Here is an 18,032-nt window from a genome sequence, read left to right as displayed (position 1 = left end):
CATTAAAACTGCAGGAATTCCAATCACTAGGAATTCTTCTAGAAATTCCTCCAGGATGCGATTTCCATAAGGAACTGCATGAGAAATTTCTACAATAACTGTATCAGGAAATCCACTAGTTTCTCTAGGTGAAGTTTCTCTGGGAATTTCTCTAGGAATGCCTCTAGGAATTCCTCCAAGAACTCCATCAAGAATATGCAAAATTGTCAGTCAGTAGTGTCTTCAGGTATGCCACCTAGAGTTTCTCGAGGAATCCCATCAGGAAGTCATCCGCGATATCCACTAGAAATTCTTTAAGGAGATCTACTAGGAATTTCACCAGGATTTGCTTCAGGAATTCCACCAGAAGTTCCTCCAGGAATTCCACCTGGGATTTTACCTAACATTCCACTAAGAATTCCACCATGAATTCTTCCAATAATTCTAGAAGAAGCTTCTCTAAGAATTCTCTCAGGAGTAACTCTATGAATTCCACCAGGATTTCCAATAGAAATTCCTCTAGAAATTTCACCAGGTTTTCGTTAAGAATTACAACCACCAGGTATTCACCAGGAATTCCTCCAGAAATTTCAGCAGGATTTCCACGATGAATCCCAGCCAAAATAACATGATGAATTCCACCAGAAATGTTTCTTTATCTCCATTTATTCTACCAAAGATTCTTTGATAATTTCTTCAAAGGATTTCTGGAGGGAATGAAAACTGCAGGAATTCCAACCACCAGCTATTTCACCAGGAACTGCATAAGTAATTTCTACAATAACTATACCAGTAGGTCGACCAGGAAATCCACTAGTTTCTCTAGGTGAAAATTCTCTGGGAATGCCTCTAGAAATTTCTCCAAGAACTCCATCTGAAATTCCTCCAAAATTGTTAATTAGTAGTGTCTTCAGGAGTTTCTCGAGGAGTGCCATCAGAAAGTCCTCCGTGATATCAACTAGAAATTCTTTAAGGAGATCTACTAGGAATTTCACAAGGGTTTGCTTCAGGAATTCTATCAAGAATTCTTACAGGAGTTCCACCAGAATTACCTCCAGGAATTCCACTTGAGACTTAACCCAAAACTCCTCTTAGAATTCCACCATGAATTCTTCCGATAATTCATGGAGGGCTTCCTAATGAAATTCCTGAAGAAACTCCTGTTGGAATTCCTGGAGGGGCTCCTTGTGGAAAAACCTGGAGGAAATCATGGAATCATCATGGAAATCATCATTCCTAGAGAAGCTTCTCCTAGAGAAACAGGTGAATTTCCTGGAGGATCTCCTGGTGGAATTTTTGGAGGAACTCCTGGTATAATTATTGGCGGAAGTTTTGGTAAAATTCTTGGAGGAATTCCTTGTGGAATTCCATGTGGAATTCCTAATGGATTTCCTGGTGAAATTCTTGAAGTTATGAATGGTAAAATTCCTGAAGCAATTCCTGGGGGAATTCCTAGAGGGAATCCTGGAGGAAGTTCTAGGGGGAATTCTGGTGGAATTCCTGAGAAACTTTGGTTGGTTTCATGAAGGAAATCTTGAAGAAATTTATGGAGGAATATCTAGTACATTCAAAAAAAAAATTCCTGAAGGTACTTTTAGGGAATTTCTGGTAAAAATCCCAGAGGAATTTCAGGTGAACATCCTGGTGGAATTAAACATGGAAATCCTTGAAAAAATTGTGGTGGAGCTCGTTGAGGAACTCTTGGTAGAATTTCTGGAAAATCTCCTAGCGGAATTGCTGGTGGAATCAATGATGGAATTCCTGGTGGAATTCCGAGAGCATTCCTTGGTGGAGTTCCAGGAGGAGTTCCTTGTAGAATTCTTCGAGGATATCTTGAATAAATTTCTGGTGGAATTGATGAAGAAACTTCTGCTGGTGCAATTCTTAAACAAAATTTCAGGTGGAGTTCCAAGAAGAATTCTACTCCTAGAAGAATACAACTCCTCGTAGAATTCCTGGTATGATTTCACATGGATTTTCTGGAGGAGGTGCTGATTTAATTATTGGAGAAATTTGTTATTTAAGTCCTGGTGGAATTCGTTGTTGAATAACTTGTGAAATTCGTGATTTAATTTCTGGAAGAATTCATGGTGAAAGTCCCGGGGGGATTTTTTGAGGAATTCCTGGAGAAATTCGTTCAGTTACTCCTGAAGAAATTAATAAAGAAACTTCTGCTAGAATTGATGAAGGAATTCCTTTGAAATTCCTGGAGGAATTTTAGGTGGAGGGAATTCATGGAAGAATTCCTTGTGAAATTCCAAGTGCAATTTCTTATGGATTTCCTGGTGAAATTCTTGGCAAGATTTCCTAGTAGAATTCTCAAAGAGATTAGGAAGGGTAGAATTTTTAGATAAATTCCTGGTGGAATTCTTAGAAATATCTCTGGTGGAATTTCTTGAAGAACTTCTGGTGGAATTCATGATGTAATCTCGACAGGAATTCATCGTGGAAATCCTACTGAAATTTCTGGCGTAATTCCTGGTAAAGTCCTCGGAGGAACTTCTGGAAGAATTCTGGTAGTATACCGGGAAGAATTCGTTGTAGAATACCTGGAGGAATTCCTAAAAGGATTCCTAGTAGAAATCCTGACGAAATTCCTGGAGAAATTCTGGGTGTAATTCCTGGTGGAAATACTGCTAAAAATCCTAAAGAAATTCCATATGCAATTTCAGGAGGAAATCCTGGTAAAATTTCTCGAAAAATCCCATGTGGAATACCTGGTGGAATTCTCGGAGAAATTTCTGATAAAAATTTCGGAGGAATGCCGTGTAGAATTCCTGGTGAAATTCTCGGAGGAATTCCTGGCCGAATTCATGGAAACATTCGTAGTAGAATGCCTGGAGGAATTTCTAATGGAACTCATGGAGGTATTAGACGAGTGATTTCTGAAAGAATTTTAAAAAGGATCTTCTGCTGGAGGAACTCCTGGTGGAATTTCTAGTAGAATCCCTAATGATCGTGGAAGAACTCCTGATTGAATTACTGAAAAAAAAAACTCCTAATGGAAATCCTGGAGGAATTTCGGGTTGAATTCTTAGAGGTATTCCCAGAGAAATTTCACCAAGAGAAACTGGTGGTTTTCCTGGCGGAATTTTTGGTATCATTATTGGAAAAATTTCTTATGCAATTTCTGCTGGAAATCCTGGAGAAATTTCTGGAGGAATTCCTGGTGAATACCTGGTGGTTGTAATTCTTAACGAAAACCTGGTGAAATTTCTAGAGGAATTTCTATTGGAAATCCTGGTGGAATTCATAGAGTTACTCCTGAGAGAATTCTTAGAGAAGCTTCTTCTAGAATTATTGGAAGAATTCATGGTGGAATTCTTAGTGGAATGTTAGGTAAAATCCCAGGTGGAATTCCTGGAGGAACTTCTGGTGGAATTCCTGAAGCAAATCCTGGTGAAATTCCTAGTAGATCTCCTTAAAGAATTTCTAGTGGATATCGCGGATGACTTCCTGATGGGATTCCTCGAGAAACTCTAGGTGGCATACCTGAAGACACTACTGACTGACAATTTTGCATATTCTTGATGGAGTTCTTGGAGGAATTCCTAGAGGCATTCCTAGAGAAATTCCCAGAGAAACTTCACCTAGAGAAACTAGTGGATTTCCTGATACAGTTATTGTAGAAATTTCTCATGCAGTTCCTTATGGAAATCGCATCCTGGAGGAATTTCTAGAAGAATTCCTAGTGATTGGAATTCCTGCAGTTTTAATGCCCTTAAGAAATCCTTTGAAGAAATTATCAAAGAATCTTTAGAGAAAAAAATAAATGTAAAATAAATTGTCCGGGGAACTTCTGCTGGAAAAATTCTTTGGAGGAATCCATGGAGAATCGTTGAAGAATTTCATAAGGCAGCATTCATTTATTACGTAATGCTAAAATCGCCATTTTTTTACCCCCCCCCCTTCCGTAACGCTATTTTGTATGAAAATCCTTAAATTTTTGTATGGGGTGTAACGCTCGGCGATACTCCCCCCTCCCCCTAGAGCGTTACGTAATTTGTGGACGGCGCCTAAAGAAATGTTTGGAGAAATTACTGTAAGAATCCATGAAAGAATCGTTGCAGGAATTCTAGGAAGAAAGTTTGGAGGAGTCCTTTGAAGAATTTCTGATAGAAAGCTTTAGATGATTTCGTGTAGGGACCCTCGAAGAAACTCGTGGAGTAATCCTTGGAGAAATTAATACAGGAATCTTTTCATAAATTACTGAAGGATTCCTTAGAGGAATTCCTATACCAACACTTGGAGGAATTGCTAGAGGAATCCTTGAAACAAAATCCTTAGAGCGATACCGGGAAGACTTATTGGAAAAAAAATCTGGTGAAATCTCCGGGAAAATTTTTTGAGAGGAATTCATGGGAAAATTTCTGGAGAAATTCTATGAGGAATCTCTGGAATGTTTTTTTTTAGGAACGCCTAAAAAATGTTTTGGATAGTTTTCTGGAAAAAATGTTGGGCGAATTCGTGGAGGAGCTCGTGGAGGTATCTATGGAGGAATTCCCGAAAGAATTAAAGAATCGTGGAAAGAATGCTTGATAGATTTTCTGTAGGAATTTTGATGAATCTTTGACGAAATTTCTAGATAAAATTGAATAACTGTTATCATTCTGCAGAGCATAAGTTTCTAAAACCAGATTCTTTATCAATTCATTCGTTCTAAGCTCCAACTTTGCACTTTTAGGAATAGCGTGTGTCCCAAATTTTTTTTTTTTTTACCGAAACCCTATCTCTTGAACCCTCATTTTCTACCAGAATTATTGAATTTCCCCCGAAACTACGTGACTCCCTTCAGTGACTTCAAGATTCCTTCTGTAATTTTACCCCTCCGACTTTCTCGGAATCATCAGTTTATGCCCCTTCCCGTCCTATCAAAACCTCTATTTTTCACCGATAATAATCAACCTGCACCTAGAATCACTAGTCCACTTCCCTAATCATCATGAAGAGCCTCTCAGGATCACGGTAATCACACCAAATCATTCAACATGAACCAGCGCACAGCGTCGTTCTTGTCAATCATACGCGCCACGCTGTTGCTATTGGACGACTGATCAAGTGTGCTGTGCGCGCGGTGTCGCGATGCAAAACAAGACGCCAGCTCCAATGACACAGTGGGGTTAAGTGAGCTTTCATCTGTGGCACTTACTGAGGCAAATTATTGATCCGAAATAGGGTGTTCAAATCGAAATTGTAAGAAAACGATAAGAGTTAGGAGTTTGACGTCAAAGAACGAATTGTTAAACGAGTCAAGGCGCATAAGTTTCTCTAAGAGAAAAATTCAATTTACCACGCATTTTTCAAAGTTAAAAAGCAAAAACTTGTCAAAAATAGCTAACTTTTAACTTTTTTGCCCTACAAAACTTACTAAATTACAAAAACCAACAGGTTCAAAGACGTTACTAGATAGAAAATTTAATTATCTTTCCAATGCAATCGAAAGAACTTCGAAAAGTTGAACCATTTTGAAGTTACAGCCAGTTTAGGGCAAGCATAGTCAAAAACATTAAAAGTTCAATAACTCCGGAACGGTTGAGATTTGACCATATGCGTAGAATAATTTTTTTCACCTATTATGGTCCTCTATCACCCCCCGAAGGATTAGCATTAAGGAAAGGAACACCTTTTTTTCACGCGGTGGTGAATAAACTGGCGCTAAAGTGCTAATGGGTTAAGCCCTCCCATCGCGTCAAGATTGAATATCCAGGGGGAGGGGATTCCTTATCGGAACAAGCTTTTCGTAATGAAAACTTGTTTGACTTCCTGGAACATAGAATTTCAGAAAAAATATTCTGGAATAACTTCCGTAGGAACTTTTGAAGGAAACCCTGAAGGAACTCCTAAAGAACAAATTCTATCCCTCAAAACAAGCATCTGTTAGATTCTCTGAACAAATTCCTGGAGGAATTTTAAGATGATCTTTTGGATAACACTCAAAAGAATCTTTAAAAGAATTCCAATTGATGGTGGCAATTTCCACTAGGTTAAGCCTAGAGCTGCACATATATCAGTCATGTCAGTTGACTACTGATATTGCACTACCATCGCTATCACTGTAGGCCGATCAATATCAAGCCGACAATGACAGACAATTACCATAAGAAAATCATCCTAAGAATTCGTCACAAGAAAATGTTCCAAAAATTTCTCTATTCATAACTAGTAACATATTAATTGCATAAATTCACTTCAAGTTTCGCCAAACAATGGAGTTATAATTTATTCTGAGCACCCTCTAATACTCACTGTTGGAAGATACTGATCAGAAAATTGAACCTCAATCGATCATTGCTGTTAATTTTCAATTTCAAGATCGCCTCCATCGATCCATTAAAACCTGATGAGAGCGAGCAGCAAATCAAACACGTTGGTTGTGTTATAGTATTGGATGTTATGTAAGAAGCTGCGTAGCAGCAGAACAAAGAGTACGAGAAGTCAAAACTTCACCTCGAGAGTTATCTCTATTCAGCAGAAAACACAAGTACCACAACAAAGTCTTTTATGAATGAAACACTCGGAATGAAATTAAAATCCGAAGATCCGAAGCTGAGAGGAGGGAGGCCTTGCGATTCAAATTACACAGCGAGGCGTAGGTAGGTACATACGCGCGTAAGGTCTCTATGCAAATGAAGAGATACTGAATTGAATAAATGGAGTGGAGAACACCTACCTGATGGATTTCTCTTTCGCCTCCCTTACAACACTCGGTGCCTGCCGCTAGCTGATTTGGATGACGGGTTGTTTTGCGTTCCAATTTTTATGCTAATCCGGAGTTATTAATGATTTCACGACACGGCACTTTTAATAATCCAATCGCCAGGAGATGAACGATAATGACGGACGCCGTTTCCAGAATCATTCACAAATTCACACTACCAATTCGGCTTCCGGCTGATTTATTTCGCCATTGTATTTGGGGAGCACAGAAAACTCGAATTTCGGTAAAATCGCTCAATTTTAACTGCTGTTGTTCACGAACACTTTTTATTACATGAAAATTCACACTCGGAGGCAGAGAATAAATTTGAATTGGTTTTCATACAATTTGATTACACTTGAAATTGAAGCTGTAATTTGATGCCTAGAAAGTAGGAAAATCGATCACTCATTAAACACACGGCAATAGCAGACAAAATTCCAGGAAAACTCCACTGTGTAGCTTCAATTACGCGAATTTTGGCAATCTTAAAAATTTCCTATAAAACTACCAACCACTCTGATAATTAATGTTGGAATATTTAACGTCCACCTAGTCTATTGGGAGCCTACTATCTGGTCACCCTATTATCACCTTTTCCTTGCGAATCTGGATAAACAATGGAAATCATTTTTGTTTCTTATTTACTCCCATGCAAGTGCCCCTTCTGTGGGAAACCAAGCAATCGAAGCAATCGATTTTCGCATGTTTCACTCTTCTTTATTTTCCGTCTTCCGCAACTTGCACAAGTTTTCCATTCACCACCAATCGTACCGCACTTTCGAAAGCTCCAAACTCCGAAAATAGCTAATTTTATCAGCTGCACTACTCACAGGGTAATTTGTTTCCACCGTCCGCCAAGTTGAAACCCGCAAAAACAAAAATCAATTTTTACTCCAACAGTGCGCTGCTGCTGCTGCTACGTATGTCTCGAGAGGTCACCAACCAACAGAAGAAAACCGAAGCAAAAAAAAACTAAAGAACACACTAGACAAGAGGAGAAGACAAGAAAGACGCCTGCCTCCTTCAACGCCAAAACTGCTGTGAACCAAACTACTGACTGAATACTGAACCGAGGGACCGATGACCGACCGACCGACCGCGTCCGTCAATCGCGAATGTTTTCTGTTGACTGACTGAAGATTGCGAGAGTGTTGCGCGAGCAAAGCACTCAAGCAAGCTCGAGCAGACGCAAGCACCTGCACGCGAATGGTAAGCGTAAAAGGGAAACCAAAATAGTGTGGGTGGAAATCGGATGCAGTCGGGGATTTTGTTTTGTTGCTTTCATTCGCATCATGGTTCCGCTCGCAGCGCGATGACAGTAGTGGCTGCGTTGGCTGTCAAATTCGTTGGCTGAGTACTTTTGGCAACTATCTGCGCACAGTGCTATTTTATCGGAAAACGATGGTCAAAATTTTACGAGTGAATGCATATTTTTACAAAAATATTGTGGATTTACCGGCTACAGTAGACGTTCGCTCGGTGCAAACGGTTTAACTGCAATGCTTTTTAACTGCAAGTAACACTCTACAAAACCAATGTGATATAAGGGAGGTGAGGAGGAACTCGTTGTTTGCCTGTGTTAGTAAGAAGAAATAGTAAACAACTTTTGAGGGGAGGGTGGTGACGTCATACGAGCTCAACAACATCTATGTTTGGGTCGTGCTGCCTGTTCTACCATCAATATTCACATCTACCAAAGCGGATTGAGTTCGGAAAACAAAATCAATCACTTTGAGCAATTCTTGAAGAAAAACTTCCCTCAACTCCCAATGCATTCGCTCAATACAAATTTTGGAGGGTCTAGGGCGAGAATATTCGGAGGAATTTCATTTTTGGCTTCCCTAGCAAATGGCACTATTGGGGGAAATCGTGCCTTTTGACGAGGTATAAGGGTCATTGGCACACGAACTATCGCATTGTTTGCTTCATATTCAGATATTGCTTTTTTGCACCGTATTCGACCCCCTGCAGAATTTTTTTGTCACACCACAATATGTTCCCATCAGTTTTAGCATACATTGGTTCGTTTCGCTGCTAGAACTTTTAAGCGTCGGTTACACTTTTTGGGTGGTGCATGGAATAATCGGTTTGTATACTTGCTATTTTTTTAGGGTTTGACGTGTGAACAAATATTTTAGACGATTGAACATTTGCACGGTAATCTAAAAAGCAAAGCAAGATGCATAATTTTATATATTTCAATTGTTAGTCAAAGCTTGAAATATTCCAGTAGCTGCATTTCAACGTAAAGTAGAAAAATTGTTATAACATTTAGCAATCCCTAGATTTTTTCTGACGCTGAAAAGTTACCCTCGTTTGTGTTTGAATAAATAACAATATGCAAATCACCCTTGGTAACAGTTGAATGTAGGGGCAGTTGTGGGAAGGCAGAGAATTTGGGCGGGCGTTTAATCCTTTCTTTCCCACAAGGTTTTTGACATTTAAAAATAGAAACCATTTTATTCTGAAAAAATCACCAGAACAAAAGATGTATAGTTTTACTCCAAAATATCGTTAGAAATGAAAAATTTGATTTTTTGGGTGGATCACTTGTGATCCATTGGGAAGATGGATGCACTGAATTCACATATATAAATTTTGTTTTTTTATTTTTTATATATATTTATATTTATATATTTTTATATATATTTATAAATCGTCTATTACATCTTTAATTCATCTCGAGATTCTTATCTAGCCCTTCTGTAAAACTTAATGAAACTTGTCGGACTTCTTGCAGTTATCATAAGTAGTTATTCGGACATGATTCGCTTCAAATCTATGGATTCTCTCCTCGTACCATATAAACCCTCCTGGATTCATCTACGACTTTTTGCCGGCGCTAAATAGATTACATTATATGAAATAATGACATTTTTACATGAAACCCTAATAATAATGGAAAATACCTTAAATGTAAACAAACATGCTAACAACGAACAGGTTAGATCAAGAAGGTTAAAAATGTCGTTATGTTCCCAATGGATCACTGATGATCCACATGTTTGTTCATAAAATTAGTGTTTTATCGTCAACTTGTTTGTGAAACGGTATTTTATTGTGCTAATATACATACTGTAGTATAGCTAGTATTTTTTCCGTTGAAAATAATGTTCATGTTTCGGAATATTGAATATTCAAATATTGTTTGAATTAAAATGTAAAAAATACCGACTTCCGCCTAATCATTTAGCTCCAGAAAAAAACCGGGCAGAGAAATTTTGACCAAATTTGGCATAATAGTTCATTAAACATATACAAACATCTGACGAAAAAATGGGAATGATCTAACTTATCTAGTATTTGTATGAACAGTGCAAAGTAGTGGATCACCTGTGCTAGCATGGGAAAGAAAGGGTTAAAATCACAACAACTGACTGTATGACGTCAAGCGTTGTCAAGATACTGCGGGTTGCTAAGAAAAATATAAAACAGCGCACACACACTAGCAAAAGGCTGTGTATTATACAAAATGATCTCTTCACCTTACTTGTATCACATTGCTACAAAACGACTTGGCATATGCATTTAACGATCAATTCAAATTTCATTTGATTTGCGCGATCGTTCCACCAGATGCGCTAGTGTTCGATCGCTTTGACTTTTGCCAGTGTACACGTTGCTGAATGATGCAATCGAAAATTACAGGCAATTTGTGTAGTAGTGTGCGTGTCAGAAAAACGTCAAATCGAAATCCATCATGGCCGACAATGTCGCGCGTGGTTCTACACTCAGAACAAATAACATATTAAATTTAAAAGTTCTGCACTTAGTTTATGACCAGTTGCTTTTGCACTTGAAAACTATGTGCAGCGTTATCATTTTTTTGTCGATTCAATCATGATAGAACTTATGTGCGTAGCTTTTGGTTTTCAATCGTTCAGTATATGGGTTTCATTGGAACGAATAATAGACTCATTTCCACGTGGGATTGGCTTCAAAATGTAAATAAATGAAAAAAAAGGAAAAAAATGTCGATCGAGCTAATTTTATTTCACGAACAAAGCACCTCCCTAATGAAAAAATATGATACAACGTGCTTAACAACCCTTTCGGGCTATCATGTTGATCATACATGGAATGATACAATCATTCACTAAATCGCCAGTGTATAATATATTTTTATTAGGGCTCGTACAGCACCATATACTAGCTATTAAAGACGAAGAAGATGAAGTAATCCCGTCGTCGACTCCGCCATTCATTCAGAACTTGGGAGAACCACCGGATGCAGGCATGACGGAGCTAGATGGTTTCGGCTGCGAAAGTTCGTCATTTTACCGATAGTGAAGCGATTGTGTCCGATGCTGCAATAGTAATTAACTGAGTTTGAGTGCTAAACATGTTACTAAGAAAGAGTTATGTACTTACCTTTGAAAATATCCATTATTCGGGCCGGCTGATTGAATTTAACAGTGCACTTTCGTGCAAAACATTCGTCTCCTGTGCGCGCCATTATGGTTTCGTGTCGTTTTGCTTGCTTTTAAATTTTATGTGCCCAAGGTTACGTCTTATGCTGTAACACTTAGAATGTATGCTAGTAATAATATAAATCATATGCCTTACTTATAGATTTTATTATTTGCACATAAAGGGCGATTCTCTCTCTCGCCAGCAATCTATGGGGTTAGCGCACATAAAATCTATCAGTTGATTAATTTGAGTGTACCAACAGGGCCCTGTAGCATAATCGGGCTAATAATATTAGCTACAATTTACAAGTTACAAGTACTAATATTACAAGTGCTAATAATTTGTGTTGCATAAAGGCTCAATTTTCCACTAATATTATTAGCACTTGTAATATTAGTGACCATGAAAATACAAGTTGTTTTGGTTCATTTACCTGTCAAAATTCATCCGACAGTTCACTATTAATTTGAAATGACAGTTGATGTTTCTTTATTTTCTGCATTTTCCGCGTAACATCCGGAAATAACTTCATTTATTCCGAAGTTTTGCATTCTTTATACGATACATGAAGTGCTGTTTGGATCATTTTCGACCGCTCTGACGAAATATTTTTTTACAAAGTATGGCACTGCAAGTACCTAGATTTTTAGTAAAATGTCCGAAAGTTTTAATAGTACTGGTTGAAAAACAATGTATAAAGATTTAGCAACATGTATTATGCTTCTTGTTAAAATCCGAAGTGATCTGGGATGCAAAAATTGAGCTGTGTCGCAACTCGATTCGAGTTAGTGTATGTATATTGTAGCTCTTGATTAGCTTAATGATGGGCAATACAAGCAATTGATTCAAATTTATTTCGCATCTGCAACTTTACCAAGAACCTCCAATCAAAGATGGGTATTGTAGAAACTTTGGAGAACTTGAGAGACTCAGCAGAAATTATATTTTGGATACAAAGTGTATATCAACGCAATTTTCTCTTCAAGGAGTTTCGAATACATATTTATTGCCAAATTTAATCGTCGAAAACTGGAATTAAGGTTGATATGTTAGATAAATAAAATAGAAATACACTAGAACGCCAATGGCGCTGTACTCAGTTTTCCTATTTAATTATTTTAATAACTTTAGTTGTAATAATTGATTATGTTTAAGTGCCCATCTTGTAGAGGACCTCTTGTTTTGGTAAACAAAATTTATTTGACACTTATAGTACCGCTACTGACGCTGTAAGGGCGAGGCAAACTAGATGTTAGTCACATGAACAGTCGCGACATTGGATTTCTGTGGCTGGTTATTCTAATATAAATAATGTCTTTTGAGTTCATCAAAATGGTGGATATATTCAAAACTAAATATGACCTCTGCAATACTTTAAATCTAACTTGTAAATTATTTTACAAGACCTTTGAGACTTGTAATCAAAAGTACAAGTCATAACTAATATTTTATACTTGTAGTTTGTTTATGCAACATACACTTGTAAATTTTACTTATAATATTAGTCCAACCGACTTGTAGTATTGGACTTGTAACTTGTACTTGTAGTATTTTTATGCAACAGAAAATTATAAGTTACAAGCTACAAGACTAATATTATTAGTAAAATTTTCATTATGCTACAGGCCCCAGGTGGCAGTGCGCTCATGAAAATAACACCAGGCAAAAGTTTTTGATGAATTTCCTCTAAGAGTTACGTCTGTTTGTCTTTGATAAAATACAACAGCGCGATTACTCGAGGGTTAAGCCTGGAACGCATAGCGTCCGTTCCGTCGAGGTTTGCGTTTTTTTGACAGTTTTCCCATAGGAAATGTGTCAAACTACTGTCACGCACACGCAAACGTACACACTAAGATTCAGATGTTCCAGCTCAGTAATTTTTTCACTGAGTTCAGTATTTTTCCATCTTTTTACTGAGTTTCCAACAGCAGATTTATCTCGGTACACTCGGTAATCGTATTTACCTGAGGTGTGCGGACTCAACTATTTTGGTCATTCAATTTGAGCACGTACGTTTTCTTCCAGTGCTTCCCGTTGTTGAGTTGCATATCTCTATGGAGATTTATTTCAAAGTGCACGCATAAACTACTCCACACAAAGATTAAACAGATGAATAACAGCAAAAGTTACAATCAAACGTATATATTCTGCTGATTTGGTCCGTTATGGGCTTGGAAAAATAATTTGCAAATATTGGGCAAGTTTTACACATAATTTTCAAATAACTAAACGTTAGAAAACATTTTCGTATCTGATGGCAAAGTTTGTGTGTCATTTAACGTTTTACTTATTTTAGCGTGACTAAGTAAACCGAACTTGTATCCAGGCACACTCTGATCATTTTGGAGGTTTGGCAGCAGCCTGGCTGCTGTCAAATTTCAGTCCGCAATCCTCAGGTATTTACCGTTCACCAGTAACGATATTTACCGTGCATCAGTAACTTTTGACAGTTTATTAGCTGAGCTCGGTAACTCATTAACGGAATATCCGCAAAAGAAATAACCGAGCGTACCGAGTTAAATCTGCTGTTGAGAACTCAGTAAAAAGATAGTAAAAATACCGAGCTGATCTTAGTGTGTATGCATTGTGTGGGGCACTTTAAAAAAATGTGTCAGAATGTGAATGTGAAGTAAGGACTTCTCGCGTTACATTTGAAAAGGGCCTATCCCTAAAATGTAAACAAATCGATTTTGATACCTTTCCATAGCATCCCCCAACAGTAACATACTGTGCAAACATCACCCGCCTAACCGTTAAGCGTGGAACACATAGCGTCCGTTCCGTCGAGGTTTGCGTTTTTTTGACAGTTTTCCCATGGGAAATGTGTCAAACTACTGTCACGCACACGCAAACGTATGCATTGTGTGGGGCACTTTAATCTTATCAGAATAAACCCCACCTTCAAAACGGCCGATCATTGCTTTTTTTCCCAATCATTCATAAGCCCGTGCTCCAAATGGGCCAGTAACGGTAAAATTTTGTTTTCATTTGTTGGTCCTCTCGTTTAAAGGGCCGACAACCGAAAATTTTCGGAGCGGCTCTCGGCCCGAGCGCCGAGAGCGAGAATTCTCTCTCTCAAAAACGGCCAAGCCTTGATACGATGTCAACAATGGACTCACTCGGGGGACCAACCCACGCTAAGAAAATTTTAGAAAGACTCACAATAAGGCGTACACCGGATGAAACTTTTTAAATAAGCTTAACATGTTTATCTATAATTTTTCATACTTTTTTGATAACTTTTAATGCAAAATTGCTTATTGAAGCATAGATACATCTGTTCTTGTGTCATTAAAACGAAAAGCATGTTGAAAAATCCGAAAACTGTGAAATACGATTAGGAAATGTGATGGAATGTTTGCATCGATTTTTCTGTTTACGTTCTGGAGATAGGCCCTTTTCAAATGTAACGCGAGACTTTTCCCGCATGCACACGGAACTACAAATGAACCCAAATTTAAGTTGTTTTGACGCAATCCCGGTCTTCCGTGGAATTACTCAAATTTGCGTCAAACAGCGATAGTGGCGAGTGAGTAGTTCTCGTTTGAGAGCCGCAAAAAAATTAACCCAGTGGTAAGTTATTTTCACCCAACGGAGGCCTCAATTGACGCAAATTTGGGTTAACTCAAGAAAACCCAAATTTGGCTTCTTCCACGGAAGAGCAGCGGATGAGTCGGTGCTTCTCTCTTTGTTTTCGAAAACATTGCGGTGGGGCGAGGGAGAAAACAACCCAACTTTGAGTTAAAACTTTAAGCAGTTTAGTCAAATTTGAGTTTTTAAAACTTATTCTTTGCACGCTAACCTGAAACTACTCATCGCCTGGGTCGATTCTACCCGGATTTTCATGTTGTTAGCAGTTGTCAAAATCCGGGTAACCCGAAAACCCAGATTGGTTTAATCTGGGTAAAGATCTGGGTAATCGGCACTTTGTCACTTTTCGGCTTGAGAATATGGCAGCGGTCAGACAATCGTTGGCAATTATGAATGTTTCCACGAAAAATATGAGGATAAATGACGGGAAAACAGTGGAATTCTTCCAGGGAACTGTTTTCCTGCATCAGGTAAGTGAACAGCACATGGGAGTTGGGAGCTTTTTATCAAAAGTCTAAATTGGAAATAAATTAACAAAATCAAGGTCCAGGAGGAGCTGGGTACCGGTTACCCACATTTTGTCACCAACATCGGTAACCCAGATTTGAGTAAAGGTGCCTTTACTCAGATTAGAGTAACTGCAGTTTTGCTCAATCTGCACGCTAACCCTCAGTTACCCAGATTGATGTCAAAGCGACCCAGATTGAGCAAAACTGCAGTTACTCTAATCTGAGTAAAGGCACCTTTACTCAAATCTGGGTTACCGATGTTGGTGACAAAATGTGGGTAACCGGTACCCAGCTCCTCCTGGACCTTGATTTTGTTAATTTATTTCCAATTTAGACTTTTGATAAAAAGCTCCCAACTCCCATGTGCTGTTCACTTACCTGATGCAGGAAAACAGTTCCCTGGAAGAATTCCACTGTTTTCCCGTCATTTATCCTCATATTTTTCGTGGAAACATTCATAATTGCCAACGATTGTCTGACCGCTGCCATATTCTCAAGCCGAAAAGTGACAAAGTGCCGATTACCCAGATCTTTACCCAGATTAAACCAATCTGGGTTTTCGGGTTACCCGGATTTTGACAACTGCTAACAACATGAAAATCCGGGTAGAATCGACCCAGGCGATGAGTAGTTTCAGGTTAGCGTGTGGGTCGCTTTGACATCAATCTGGGTAACTGAGGGTTAGCGTGTGGGTTATAATATTTTTCCGTGCACACGGAAAAATATTAAAACCCAAAGAATAAGTTTTAAAAACTCAAATTTGGCTAAACTGCTTTTAGTTTTAACTCAAAGTTGGGTTGTTTTCTCCCTCGCCCCACCGCAATGTTGTCAAAAACAAAGAGAGAAGCACCGACGCATCCGCTGCTCTTCCGTGGAAGAAGCCAAATTTGGGTTTTCTTGAGTTAACCCAAATTTGCGTCATTTGAGGCCTCCGTTGGGTGAAAATAACTTACCAGTGGGTTAATTTTTTTTGCCGCTCTCAAACGAGAACTACTCACTCACCACTTTCGCTGTTTGACGCAAATTTGAGTTATTCCACGGAAGACCGGGATTGCGTCAAAACAACTTAAATTTGGGTTGATTTGTAGTTCCGTGCAGTGTTAAATTTGGCTGAGTGCTTGATAAATTTATAATAAGTCATTTTGAAATGTTACGATGTAAATATGTTTTGACTTTTAGCGCCACGGTGGGTTGATAACCAAAACAAAATCAGCAATTCAGAAAATGTACAGTTGCTGCGCGCATTTTGATCTGAAATTCATTCAAATCCCTAATTTTAATTCTCAGAAAATCAGTGAAAACTAGACCAATGGCGATGCAAAAATCCGGCTCCGAGTGGGAGAAAATAGCCCAGGAAATCGAAAATGACAAACGGGACGAAATAGAGACGCTGGAAGATTTGGAGGAAAAAATGCGTAAAACACCGCGGGGAATGTTTACCAGTGGTTGGGACGACCCGGATGATCTGATCGAGGAGGACCAAAATCCTGAAGGTAAGGCTCTTATTTGTACTTAGAAATGGTTTAATAAATAGAATATTCTTGCAGCTTCGTTGGAACGATTAGCACTATGGGCAGCCGGAGAAGATAAGCTTGAGGTTCTCGAACAGGTGCTCGCCAAAAAACCGTCGGTGGTCAGTGCCGTTGACAGTGATGGGTACACTCCGCTGCACAAGGCCTGCTACAACAACAACGTGGAAATGGCCAAACTGCTGCTGCGGAAGGGAGCCGACCCAAATGCCCAAACCGAACTGGGCTGGACGCCGTTGCATTCGGCCAGCAAGTGGAACAATGCCGAATGTGTCGCTGTGATGTTGCAACACGGGGCGGACTTTAATGCGACCTCTCATGGAAGTCAAACTCCGTTGCACATTGCTGCCAGTGTGTCCAATGCTCGCAGCACTCTGGTGACGCTGCTGATGGACGATCGGATCCAACCGGATTTGGTGAACAACTCTGGGGAGAAGGCAGCCGACATTGCCAAGAAAAGTGGCCTTGCGTTTCCGCTGTTCGCTATGGCTCAGTCAGCTTTGACCGTGGAAACTGGTATGCTGGATTAGGCTACGATGTTTTTGGCAACGTGATTTTAGGGCGTTAAGTGGTAAGTAATCATAGCAATACAAATATTTATTTCATTGTAGAAAACGATTTTGTAATGTGTGGTGAATATCACTTATTCAGTCGAAAGCTTATTCATTTCCTAAAACAAAATACAGTCGACTCTCCACAACTCGATGTTCTACAACTCGATATTTTCTATAACTCGATGGATTCGTCGGTCCCTTCGTTTTTCCATATACCGTACTCTCCATAAGTCAATATTTCCATAACTCGATGCTTCCTTTAGTCGATGTCACACTTAGTATAAATTTACCTCCATTACTCGATGTTAACTTGAAAATTAAGTATAACCAGTGCATAATAAGCATAGTATGGCTAAGAAATCGTTTGAAGTAGTTTGCAATTGATGAATATTTGAAAAGACGAAACCATAAATTTTGATAGCTGATCGAAAATTATCACTTTTTATGACATGCACTACAGTCCCAGAGACATACAAAATTGGACGAAAAGTTTCACGCCTAAACTAATAGTTTTTGCTATATCTTAAGGAAAGTTTCTTCATATTTTTGCACATTGGCTTCAATATTGTAAAATTAGGGTGGTCCATATTTTTCGCAAACTACAATATCTACTATTGATTTTTTTTTACAGATAGAACAATGCAGTGTTCTACAAAGATGAAAAGCATATAGTTCCAAACAGCTTCTCCGAAACAAAAATCGAAGTTGTATCTCTTATGGTTGAACTAGCCACTTATCCGCGAGCGGTAATGGCGGC

The 18,032-nt window shown here is 38.7% G+C and overlaps 2 protein-coding genes across 7 annotated transcripts in view; one reads left to right on the top strand and one right to left on the bottom strand.

The window, feature by feature from the left end:
• The window catches only part of LOC109408110 (kinesin-like protein KIF21A), a 181,858-nt gene extending 174,211 nt beyond the window's left edge, over positions 1–7,647 (bottom strand). For 5 of the 6 annotated variants that reach the window (XM_029873554.2, XM_029873553.2, XM_029873550.2 and 2 more), the window contains exons 1-2: positions 7,510–7,647; positions 6,650–7,060 (exon numbers count right to left, since the gene is read on the bottom strand). The gene's annotated coding sequence lies outside the window, so the exon portion shown is untranslated. The remainder of the gene's footprint in view (positions 1–6,649; positions 7,061–7,509) is intronic. The other variant, XM_029873552.2, reaches the window with a different exon arrangement.
• A 133-nt stretch (positions 7,648–7,780) lies between these two features.
• Positions 7,781–17,333, top strand: LOC134287841 (ankyrin repeat domain-containing protein 49-like). The gene is made up of 3 exons (XM_062850873.1): positions 7,781–7,888; positions 16,480–16,685; positions 16,740–17,333. Exons 2-3 carry the CDS (start codon positions 16,502–16,504, stop codon positions 17,249–17,251), a joined length of 696 nt encoding a protein of 231 aa, XP_062706857.1. The 5' UTR covers positions 7,781–7,888; positions 16,480–16,501; the 3' UTR covers positions 17,252–17,333.
• The last annotated feature ends 699 nt before the right edge of the window (positions 17,334–18,032 follow it).

Source organism: Aedes albopictus, chromosome 2 (assembly GCF_035046485.1).
Source record: "Aedes albopictus strain Foshan chromosome 2, AalbF5, whole genome shotgun sequence".
NCBI lineage: Eukaryota > Metazoa > Arthropoda > Insecta > Diptera > Culicidae > Aedes > Aedes albopictus.
This window is presented reverse-complemented; position numbering and strand designations above follow the sequence as displayed.